The sequence below is a fragment of the Marmota flaviventris genome, chromosome 11 (assembly GCF_047511675.1).
Source record: "Marmota flaviventris isolate mMarFla1 chromosome 11, mMarFla1.hap1, whole genome shotgun sequence".
In the NCBI taxonomy this organism is placed as follows: Eukaryota; Metazoa; Chordata; class Mammalia; order Rodentia; family Sciuridae; genus Marmota; species Marmota flaviventris.
The window spans coordinates 37,642,289-37,653,307 of record NC_092508.1 but is presented as its reverse complement, the minus strand read 5'-3'; the positions used below and the strand labels follow the sequence as shown (position 1 = coordinate 37,653,307).

General features: G+C 39.5%; 1 protein-coding gene across 2 annotated transcripts; it reads right to left on the bottom strand.

Annotated features, from left to right (window-relative positions):
* Positions 1-903: 903 nt before the first annotated feature.
* Hspd1 (heat shock protein family D (Hsp60) member 1) lies at positions 904-10,926 on the bottom strand. 2 transcript variants are annotated; one of them, XM_027924963.2, is made up of 12 exons: positions 10,834-10,926; positions 9,493-9,668; positions 7,867-8,119; positions 7,321-7,403; positions 5,932-6,027; positions 5,371-5,464; positions 4,808-4,976; positions 3,178-3,277; positions 2,471-2,716; positions 1,985-2,159; positions 1,679-1,857; positions 904-1,309 (listed from the first exon to the last, which is right to left on the bottom strand). In XM_027924963.2, the coding sequence occupies exons 2-12, from the start codon at positions 9,664-9,666 to the stop codon at positions 1,157-1,159; spliced, it is 1,722 nt and encodes a 573-aa protein (XP_027780764.1). In that variant the 5' UTR covers positions 9,667-9,668; positions 10,834-10,926; the 3' UTR covers positions 904-1,156. The 2 variants fall into 2 exon arrangements, with proteins under 2 accessions (XP_027780764.1, XP_027780763.1); XM_027924962.2 differs by lacking the exon at positions 10,834-10,926 and adding an exon at positions 10,608-10,710.
* Between the last annotated feature and the right edge of the window lie 93 nt (positions 10,927-11,019).

Here is an 11,019-nt window from a genome sequence, read left to right as displayed (position 1 = left end):
GAATACCTTGCTCTGGTAACTAGGTGGAAGATTTCGACTTAAGATTTCTCATCTGTGATCAACTTTTCCTTTTTAAATGGGACTCTACTTCTGCCCAACTTACATCCTTAAGGACAGCAGAGCACTTGCCTACTGTGTACTAGGCCCTGGGTTCAATCCCCTGCATTACAAGACAGTAAGAACATATGCCTCAATGCCTAGTTTAGAGGAGCAGCCCAGTGCCAAGCTTAGTAAAATCCTTTCCCACACGTAGAGGTATACATTCTGCAGCTTCAAGATAGACATCAAGTACACTGAGCCAGAACCTATTTCAAGTTATTAAAAAATAATGAAGTGCTTTGGGATGTAGCTCAATATTGTGCTTGCTTAGCATATCCAAATTCTCCATGCTGGAATGGCACACCCCTTACAAAAGTAAGACTTAGTAGGCTTTGTTCATTTGTGGGCACCCAGCAAGAACTCCTAACTCCCACAAGAAACAACAGACTGCCTATTATGACCAGGTCTCAATACACCCAACATTTCCCCCATTAGGTTTCCTGCCTTCTTTAAAAATTCCTCCAATTACCAATGTAATGATGCAATTCAGTGTGCAAAAAAAGAGCTACATGAAAATACTATTGGTGAAGTGTTTTACACATGCAAGCTGTCCCTCCTCTCCAACTTAATGTAAAAGCTAACACAAATATTAACTTTAAACAAATTTTTATTACACAAAGGTTGTCACATAATTGGATATTTCTCTACTTTGTACACAATTATTCTCCACAGAAAGGCTGCTTCTGAACTTCTCATCTGGTGATGGCAAGCACTAAAATCCTGATTTTAGCAGAATAGTAGTAGAAATGCCTCAATGATTTAAGTTGAAAGCAGTACATTGGTACATGGCTCTTGCACCCAGTATCAGGAATGTACAAATGTCTTTATTCAAAAATACAAAATAAATTATTTGTAGGCATGGACAATGACAGCAGTAAACCATTATATACTGTCAACTGAAACCAGTAACTGATGGTTATAGTGATTTTCTTAAACATCAACCAGCCTTTTCTTCAGTCATTCTCTTCAACTGACTTCTCTGAAGTTATTGGTGAGGAACCCTGCCTTGAGCTTCCTGTCACAGTTCATTAATAATGGTAAAGCACTATTCTGAGAATTAGAACATGCCACCTCCCATACCACCTCCCATTCCACCCATTCCACCCATTGCAGGGTCCTTTTCTTCTTTAGGAATTTCTGTGACTACGACTTCTGCTGTAGTTAACAGAGAAGCAACTCCAGCAGCATCCAATAAGGCAGTTCTTACAACCTAGAAAAAGTGTAATGAAATGTTATTTTTCTCTTAGAAAAATGAGTTATGATAATTAAATGTGTCTCATATTGAGTTGTTAAAAGAATTTTAAAAGATACCTTCATTTTACTTATTTTTTTAATGTGGTACAGAGGATTGAACCCAGTGCTTCACATGTGATAGGCAAGCGCTCCCCCACTGAGCTAAAACTTCAGCCCCTTCTAAAAGAATTTTTAAAAAATATTCTACTAGGGCTGGAGCTGTAGCTCAGTGGTAGAGTGCTTGCCTCACACACGAGGCCCCGGGTTCAATCCTCAGCACCACACAAAGATAAACAAAAATAAAGATATTGTGTCTATCTACAACTAAAAATATTTAACTACTTACCTTTGTTGGATCAATGATTCCTTTTTCTACCATATTCACAAAATCTCCAAGCATAGCATCATAGCCAACTTCTGAGGAACTCTGCAGAATTTTCTCCACTATTAAAGAGCCTTCAACACCTGCATTCTTAGCAATAGTCATTGCAGGAATTTTGAGTGTTCTTTTAATGATTTCTATACCTGCAAAAAAGCAATTTTTAGCAAATTTACTTTCTTTCATTACTATCACTATATTATTCTACTTCAGTTATTCAGAAAACCAAAATCAGGCTTCAAGTAAACTCATTTGAAAGTTTTGTTTCTTTACCAATTTTCTGATCTTCATTAGCTGGAGTTAGTGAGTCCAAGGCTGGAATGCACCGAAGCAGAGCACAGCCCCCACCCAGAACAATGCCTTCTTCAACGGCAGCTCTTGTAGCATTGAGGGCATCTGTAACTCTGTCTTTCTTTTCATTCACTTCGACATCACTTGTCCCACCAACCTAAATGTTAAAAGAATTCCAAGTAGTATGGTCTCTCCCATTCAAGATGTAGACGCCAGATCATTTTTAAAAAGCACCCAGGGCCAGCCATGGTGGTATATACCTACAACCCCAGCTAACTGGAAGGCCCAGGCTAGAGGATCCCAAGTTCAAGGCCAACCTCTGCAACTGAGATCCTTTCTCACAAAAGAAATGTTTGGGGCAAGAAATCAGAATTTCCACGACCAAGTTAATCCCATAAATATTTATTTAAAAAAAAAAAAAAAAGGCTCAAGAAGTCAAGACACTTTACCCCCTATAATAAATCTTACCTTGAGCACAGCTACTCCATCTGAAAGTTTTGCCAGTCGTTCATTCAGTTTTTCCTTTTCATATTCACTATTTGTCGTTTCTAATTGCTCTGTAATTTCTTGAATACGCTTTTCAATTTGAGCTTTATCACCTTTTCCTTTCAAAAGCATGGCATCATCTTTGGTGACAATGACCTCTCCAACTTTTCCTAAATCATGAGGCTGAACATCTTCAATATTTAGGGTCAAACCCTCCTCACCAAACACCTACAAAAAACATTACAAAGTGAATGCCTATAAGTTACAGTGTCTTCCTTTGTACCAAGTTTATTAATGCAAGTATTTTGACAGGAGAAACATCTTGAAATACCACATAGTTTTTCAAAGCTACTACTAGGTCAGAACAAGATTTGAATAGTCTTTCATTGCATTTCCAACTTCTCACTTGATCATCACAACTGTCATTAGTATTATTTGAGAAAGAAAACACCACCCAGTCTAAATTCCTCAAGTTCTATATCCATTCTATCATATTCCTTCAAAACTGAAAACAGATATAGTCAGTAAACCCATTCTTATGCCAGACTAATTGCAACGAAAGAAAGGGAACCCAATCTAACTCCCACTTTCCAAACATCCAACAGAAACAGATAGTAGACATTTACTCATACATTTCAGACCTGGAAGTATAAATAACATTCAGTAAATGAACATCACATTTAACTTACTGCACCACCAGTAGCAATAGCCATATCTTTAAGTTGGTTCTTTCTGTTGTCACCAAAACCTGGAGCTTTAACTGCCACAACCTGAAGACCAACTTTCAGCCTGTTAAGAACAATTAACGATAAGATTTAAATAGAATAAAAATACCCGGCTTAGTTCCCCTTAAGTTGCAGTACTATTACTTAGGACTGCTGCCACTGGTTTTTCTTTCTTATTTTCTAACTTTGGTCAAATTAAGACCAGAAAGATATGAGACAGGTAGGACTATTTTCTACTCATATACATATTCCTATCTGATTACCTTTTAAAAAAATAAACGGTAAACCTCCCATTGCAGTTCAACAGCTAGACCCAGGAACAAAGATCACACCATTTTAGGTTAAAGGGTACACTGATAACTATTTTATAAATGGTAAAAATAGTAATAGATACTAAATTTGAGTCATCTAATAATCATTTTGCTCTATGGGTTCCAATCAATATTATAACAAGTTAGTTAGTATGAACAAGCAATGTTCTGAATGGATTCCTTTAAAATAAATCTTATATAAAGCTGATGGTGGCATTAAATTTACCTGAAATTTTATCAGGTAAATGAATACTTGGAATACAAAATCAAAGAAATGTCCATCTGAAAGCAGATTGTAGAACAGAAGGAATATTTAGATTTGACTCAGAGCTGGTCTATAGTACTGAGACAGACAGAAATCAGAACAGTAAGCTGTGATGATATGCCAAGTGAATCAGATATCAACTTCACAGCTATCAGTAAATGATTCAATAAAAACTCTGTAGGCTTTAGGGGAAGTGGATGTAGCTTCATGGTATATAGTACTTGCCTAGCACATGTGAGGCCCTGGGTTCAACACTCAGCACCACAAAAATCAAAACAACTACCAAACAAAACAAAACACCAAGGTAGGTAGGCTTCAAGTTTCACTATCTACAAGGTTTTTCTTGACTCCCCTACTCCCCACACTCTGGAAACCTAAGCTAAGGAAGATACTCCACATTAAGCAAGCTCACATAGAACTTTTCGATCAACTCAAGGTATTTTGTATCTGAAATACACTTGCTAATTAATTTGTACATTTTCACTATAACAAAACTAGGAAAGTATTGGGTTGGATATACCTCAATTCTAAGATAAAAAAATCTTAATGCTCGAGATTATGTTTATAGCATGAACATTACTTGTATTAAATTTTAAAGTGATATTTAAATACAGATTAGTGAAGAACTCACTTTGATCGCTAATTTCTTTCAGATTGTTTATTAATATTTACACGACATGAAGTGCCTAACATTGTTTTATTACCCTAGCTACAAACAAGTTAATCAAGCCAGGCATGGTAGCACACTCCTGTAAACCTAAAGATCCAGGAGGCTGAGGCAGGAGGATGGAAAGCTCAAGGCCAGCCTTAGCAACTTAACAAAGCCCTAAGCAACGTAAGACTTTTTTTTTAAAAAAAGGGCTAGGGGTGTAGGTTGGTGGTTCTGCACCCCTGGGTTCAACCTCCTGTACTGAAAAACATAAGTGAATCAAATGTGGAGACACAAAATTAATATCTCAAACAGAAATATAAATTAATTTTTCCCCTAGAAATATAAACCACATACACTGCCTATTACCTATTCAAAACAAGTGTACTTAGAGCTTCTCCATCAACATCTTCAGCAATTATGACCAACGGTTTACGGTGAGCATTGGCAATTTCAAGAGCAGGTACAATGGACTGGACGCTAGAAATTTTCTTTTCACTCAACAGAACATAAGCATCCTGGAATTCACATTTCTGACCTGCAAAAACAATGTATGTTTCACATCAACATTTCACTACTGAGAATAATTCGACTACAACTTATTTAATGAAAAGTTAAAACAATGCTTCAATACCATTATTAAAAAAGTGGTGAAAAGGTTCATATTTTTTCCTTCTTCGCTTACTATAATATTAACTTTTAAAATATCACAAATCTGGGCTGGGGTTGTGTCTTAGAGGATTTAGCACTTGCCTAGCATGTGTGAGGTACTGGGTTTGATCCTTAGTACCACGTAAAATAAAATAAAGATATTGTGTCCACCTATAACTAACAAATGTTAAGAAAAAATATTACAAATGCTTTCTAGTGGTGTGCTACCAACTAATTAACACCTATACTAGTGAGGTGTATTTTTAAAGTTTTGCTCTTACCTTTTGATGTATTAATAAAGTACGGAGAGATATAACCTCTATCAAACTTCATGCCTTCAATAATTTCTAATTCATCCTCAAGTGTTTTTCCATCCTATCAAAAGTCAAAGAATTAGATATAGGACTTCACAAAACTTGGAATTACAGACCAAATTAATAACAATACAACCCACTGGTCATAACTCATTTAGAAAGAAGTATGCAAATGCCTAGAGCATTCAACTCCAATTCTGCAACAATTTCCCAAAATATATATTTGAATAATTCTTCCAGGGGAATGAAACAGTATTACCTAACTCAGAACAGATTCATTGCAGGAAACCAAAGCTATTAGTTCACACAAAACCCAGTAAGTACTAAACTCCGTAGAGATGAGAACACATTAAGTAAAGTTTCAATTACCAGACACCTCATTCAAGCTATAGTTAAAAATACACAGTTGCCAAGCAGATGCAGTGGCACATGTCAATGGTTCCAGCTACTTGGGAAAAAGGAAGAGTTTAGGGCCCATCTGGACGATAAAGCAAGACCCTGTCTCAAAACAAAAAACCAAACACTTACCTTTACTGTAATCACACCCTTTCTTCCAACCTTTTTCATTGCATCAGAAATAATGTTGCCAATTTCTTTGTCTCCATTTGCAGAAATGGTAGCAACCTGAAATAATTGTTACTCCTCAAAATTAAATGGTAATGCTATTGTCCTCAATCAATACCCTTGGAGTTTCCTAGTAGCTTCCAAACTGATACTTCTATCCAGAAGAAAGGGGAATTCACTACATATTTTTTTCTTTTCCATAGTGGATATTGAACCTGAGACCTCACACATAACAATGTATAAGCAACACCCCAGGCCTTTAAAACTTGGTTTTTTGTTTGTTTGTTTTTAATTTTGACACCAAGTCTTGTTGCTCAGGCTGGTGTGGAACTTTGGAAACCCCTGCCTCAGATCCCCGGTAGCTGGGATTATAGGTGTGTATGTGGTAGATTTAATCAAATATTGATTCTCTGGTTCAGTGCTTTTTAAATTTATTACTTTGAAGACGGAATAAATACACTATCTTTTAAAAAAATATTTATTTCTTAATTGTAGTTGGACACAATACCTTTATTTTTCTTTAATTTTTTTTAGTTGCTGATACTTTTTATTTATTTATATGCGGTGCTGAGAATCGAACCCAATGCCTCACACATGCCAGGCAAGTGCGCTACCTACTGAGTCACAATCCCAGCCCTTCCACAATACCTTTATTTTACTTAATTTTATGTGGTGCTGAGGCTCGAACCCAAAGTGCATGCTAGGCAAACACTGTACTGCTGGGCCACAACCCCAGCCCAAATACATTATCTTAAACAAAAACAGCAAGAAAAAACTGATCTCATTATTTTTTGTTGGCAAATGAGGTGATATCATAAATTGACATCAAGGATAGGAGTATAGCACCATAATAAGAGTGCTTGCCTGTCACATGAAAGACCCTAGATTCAATCCCTAGCACTGCAAGTAAAAGCATAACTGACAAGAATCAAGAACATGTTCATGTGTGTATGAATCCATTTTACAGCCACACAGAATAACCCATAAAGATCTAAATGACAGGGCTAGGGATGTGAATTGGTGGTCTTGCCTAGCATGTGCAAAGGCCCTGGTTTTATCTCAAGCACAAATTATGGCAAGAGAATTTTAAAAACATTTTAGAAGTGCAGGGCATGGTGGCATTAGCAGGCAAACCCAGCAACTGGGGATGCTAAAGAAAGAGGATAACCCAGCCTGGGCAACTCAGGAAGACCTGCCTCAAAACAGAAAATAAAAAGGATTGGAGGATGTAGTTCAGTGTTAAAGCACCCCTGGATTCAATCCCAAGTATGAAAAAAACCAAAACAATAACATACCAACCCATACATATCACTAAAAGCAAACCCTTATCATAACATTACAAAATGTCCTTACCTGAGCAATTTCTTCAGGAGTTGTCACAGGTTTAGACTGCTTCTTGAGTTCAGCAATTACAGCATCAACAGCTAACATCACACCTAGTTCAAAAACATATATTGGTTTCATTACTTCCATGTACAGTAGAAATACTGAGGTGACTATTTACTGGTACTACACACTGAAACAAGGGTTCTTATGCATGCCAGGCAAGCACTCTACCACTGAGCTACACTCCCAGCTCATGACTAATATTTTAATCCCTTAATTAAGCCTGTATACAGCTTTTGTACCAGTGCTTTTCCTAATCACATGGAGCTGGATAATATGCAATGAAGCAGTAACTTAAGATTTACCTAGTAAACCGAGTCTCACAATACCAAAATTATTTTGAAAACCGGACCAAGAAAAGGTCCATGGGTATGATTTCAAGTCTTTCTAATTAAAGTATGTTGCCTGTTTCTAAGGTTTACTCAACACCTCTCACTCCATTGTATGACAGAAAAGAAGTCTTACTTCCAAAAAGTAGTATTTTTAGAAATAGTGAAATAAAGACATTCGTACCTCTCCTGATTTCCACAGGATTAGCACCCTTGCTAATCTTCTCAAAGCCTTCTTTGGCAATAGAGCGTGCCAGTACAGTAGCAGTGGTGGTGCCATCCCCGGCCTCTTCATTTGTATTATTGGCAACATCTTGAACAAGTTTAGCTCCAATATTTTTGTATTTATCCTTTAAATCAATTGACTTTGCAACAGTCACACCATCTTTTGTTACTTTGGGACTTCCCCAACTCTGTTCAATAATTACCGTTCTTCCCTATAATTGCAGAAGGAAAAAAATATGACAAGATCACTTTGGGCAACTATTTAAAATCCTCAATACAAATTGTATCATTCGTATCAGTCCCACAATATGAACCTCAAGGGCAAGTTCATCCACATTCTTGGTTTACAGACAAAATGACCTCTCCACTTCTCTGCCAAGAGCATTAACTTTGAATGAGGTATTATGGGAGGTAAAAATCCTAGGGACTAAAAGATGTCATCTTATAAAATGAACAAGAACACAAGACAAACTATAAAATTCCAGAACATTATTAAAATATTTCACACTTAAGTTTTGGCTAATGCCTGTTTGCTTTAAATTCAACAAAATAATAACCATCATTAAACAGTCTGCTCTTCCAGGTTTACTAAACATTAAACACAGCACGTATAGGACTGGAAGTGTTGGGATCTCAACCAAGCTACTACTTTCTATTCCTGAATGTGAAATGGAATACTTTATAACTGAGCAGATAAAAGAAGCATCACTTGGCTGCATACCACCTTCAAAGGCTTCCTCAAAATATTGCCACTCAGTATTCAATGATATAGAATTTTATATGTGCTTTGGAACAAGTGATGGCATAAACACACTATTATCTATGGGGAAAGAAAATGAGACGCTATAGTTCAATGGGCAATAGTTTTCCAAGTGCAGATGAAAAAAATTGTGGAGATGGATGGCAGAGATGGTTGCACAATGAAAATGTAATCAATGCTCCTAAAGTATACACATAAAAAGAAAAAAGGGTAAAATTTTAGCTAGGGTGGCACAGGCCTGTAATCCCAGCTACTCAGGAGGCTGCACAAGGAAGATCAGGAAGTTGGAGGCCACCTTAGAGAACCTGCCTCAAAATAAAACAAAAATGGATGGGGATGTAATTGCAGGGGTAAAACAACTGCCCAGCATTCAGGAGGCCCTGATCCACAATAAAGTGTAAATTTTTTTAAGCATATTTTACTACAATATAAACACACACTCATTTGAGATATGGTAAGACATAAGCCATACTCTTTCATCCCTCTATACTTAACATTAACTACTGGGAAAAGATCCAAAATTTCAAGTAGGCAATCAAAATTGTACCTCTAAGTTTTAAGAATCCACCTTGAGCTATGAGTTACTTCCCGATTACATCACACACTGTACAAAATAAATGGTCGATCTGGCTGAAGCAGTTTAAGTTTTAAGACCACTAGATCTAGATAGACAACTAGATAGACAAAACAAAAAACGGTCCCCAGAAAATACAATAGCTTCAAATTCTTTTAAGTACTGTTCCATAGTTCAGTGAGACTACCTACATTAACAAAACGTTATTCCTTACTTAATATTGTAATTAAAATAATAAAGAATACTGATACCTTTGGCCCCATTGTAACAGCTACAGCGTCGGCTAAAAGGTCTACACCTTGAAGCATTAAGGCTCGGGCATCTGCACCAAATTTTACATCTTTGGCATAAGCCCGAGTGAGATGAGGAGCCAGTGCCCTAGACACTGGTCTCATCTGGCGAAGGACTGTGGGTAGTCGAAGCATTTCTGGGGAAGAAAAGGAGATGATCAATAATAAGCACTACTCTCGTGTCTCAGCAGAGACATGTCTACCTGTGTTTAAAAAAAAAAAAAAAAATACATGCAACGTTTGATGTGGGCTGACCTCTGATAACCACCACTATGTCAGAGCCATGGAACGCAGGGCAGCTTCAGAACAGTTACTAGCCCTAGCTTAGAAAAGACGCCCCCAGGCCTGACCTACAGCACTAGCACAAAGCATATCCAACTCCTTTCCCATGGCCACCTACCCCAGTCGCTCCAAACGAGTTAATATTTTACCGCTAAAATGGCCTTGAAAGAAGAACCACTCCAAAAATGTCCCTGCGAAACCCAGGCAGTGGGAGTAGAGAGGAAGGTTACAAATCCGAGTGAGCACGTAAGTATAGGTATACTTGGCGATGCAAAACGCCGCTCAGCAAAAATTGTCTCCAAGTATCCACCCGAGGTTACTGTATCAGAACAAATTACCAAGGCCGCGATGAGGAGGGCACCCGCCCGGCCCACTCCGCAGCCCCACGTGTCTTCCCTTCAGGACGCCCCCAGCAAGGTCAAAAAAGGAGGTACAGTATTTCTGCTACCAGCGGGGTAAAAACCAGTTCCTTCACGGAAGCTACCACTCGCCTTAGCGCCCCGCAGTCGGCCTGGAGCGGGTTGCACATGAGCGCCCAAGTAGCTACTACCCCCAGATTCTATCCCGCAGGCATGTCCGCCCTCCTTCCCACGCCTGGACTGGGGCCGCGAACCGTCCGCACGTGATAGGAACCCTCATGGCCGCGCGAGGCCTGGCTCCGCCGGCTAGGCCCGCAGAGCCGTGGAGAAGTACCGGCTGTAGCCCGCCGGCACTCTCAGGGACGTCTGCGTTGGAGGAAGGCCTACTCCGGGGTCGCCAGTCCTAGAACGAAGCGGCGCAAGGCGGCCGCGTACCTGCGGGGCGTCGGCAGGGAGTGCACGCGGCAAGGCAGACCGTCTGCGGCGAGTGAGGGACAGAGTGCAAGGCGCACACGGCAAAGAGCCCGAATCCCCTCCCTCCGCCACCCCTTACCCCCCCACACCCGCCTTGCGGCACCGCGCCTGCAGGCGGCTCCCGCCCCCTCCGAGTCGGCGGGCCCGGCCATCAGCATAACTTGCTCGCGAGCCCCGCCCCTCCTACCCGCGCAGGGTCAGGCTAGCGGGCCCAGTCCTCTCTTGCCCGCTTAGGCTAGTTCCCGGGCCACTCTCAGTTCCAGAACTTTCCGGAAAGCTCCGCGCTCTCTTAGAGTCAAGGGTCAAATCGCGTCATTTCCGGGAGGGGAAACAGGGGTAGATCTTTCACCTGGGCTGGCTGCCTAGAAAAGCC

What these genes read in the sequence shown, in the direction of transcription:
- Hspd1 (XM_027924963.2), bottom strand. Translation starts at nt 9,666, where the DNA reads ATGCTTCGACTACCCACAGTCCTTCGCCAGATGAGACCAGTGTCTAGG. An exon ending in CTATTGCTACTGGTGGTGCA is followed by an intron (nt 2,717 to 3,177) that starts GTAAGTTAAATG and finishes TGTTTTTTGTAG; the next exon opens with GTGTTTGGTGAGGAGGGTTT. An exon ending in TAATGAAGATCAGAAAATTG is followed by an intron (nt 1,858 to 1,984) that starts GTAAAGAAACAA and finishes GCTTTTTTGCAG; the next exon opens with GTATAGAAATCATTAAAAGA.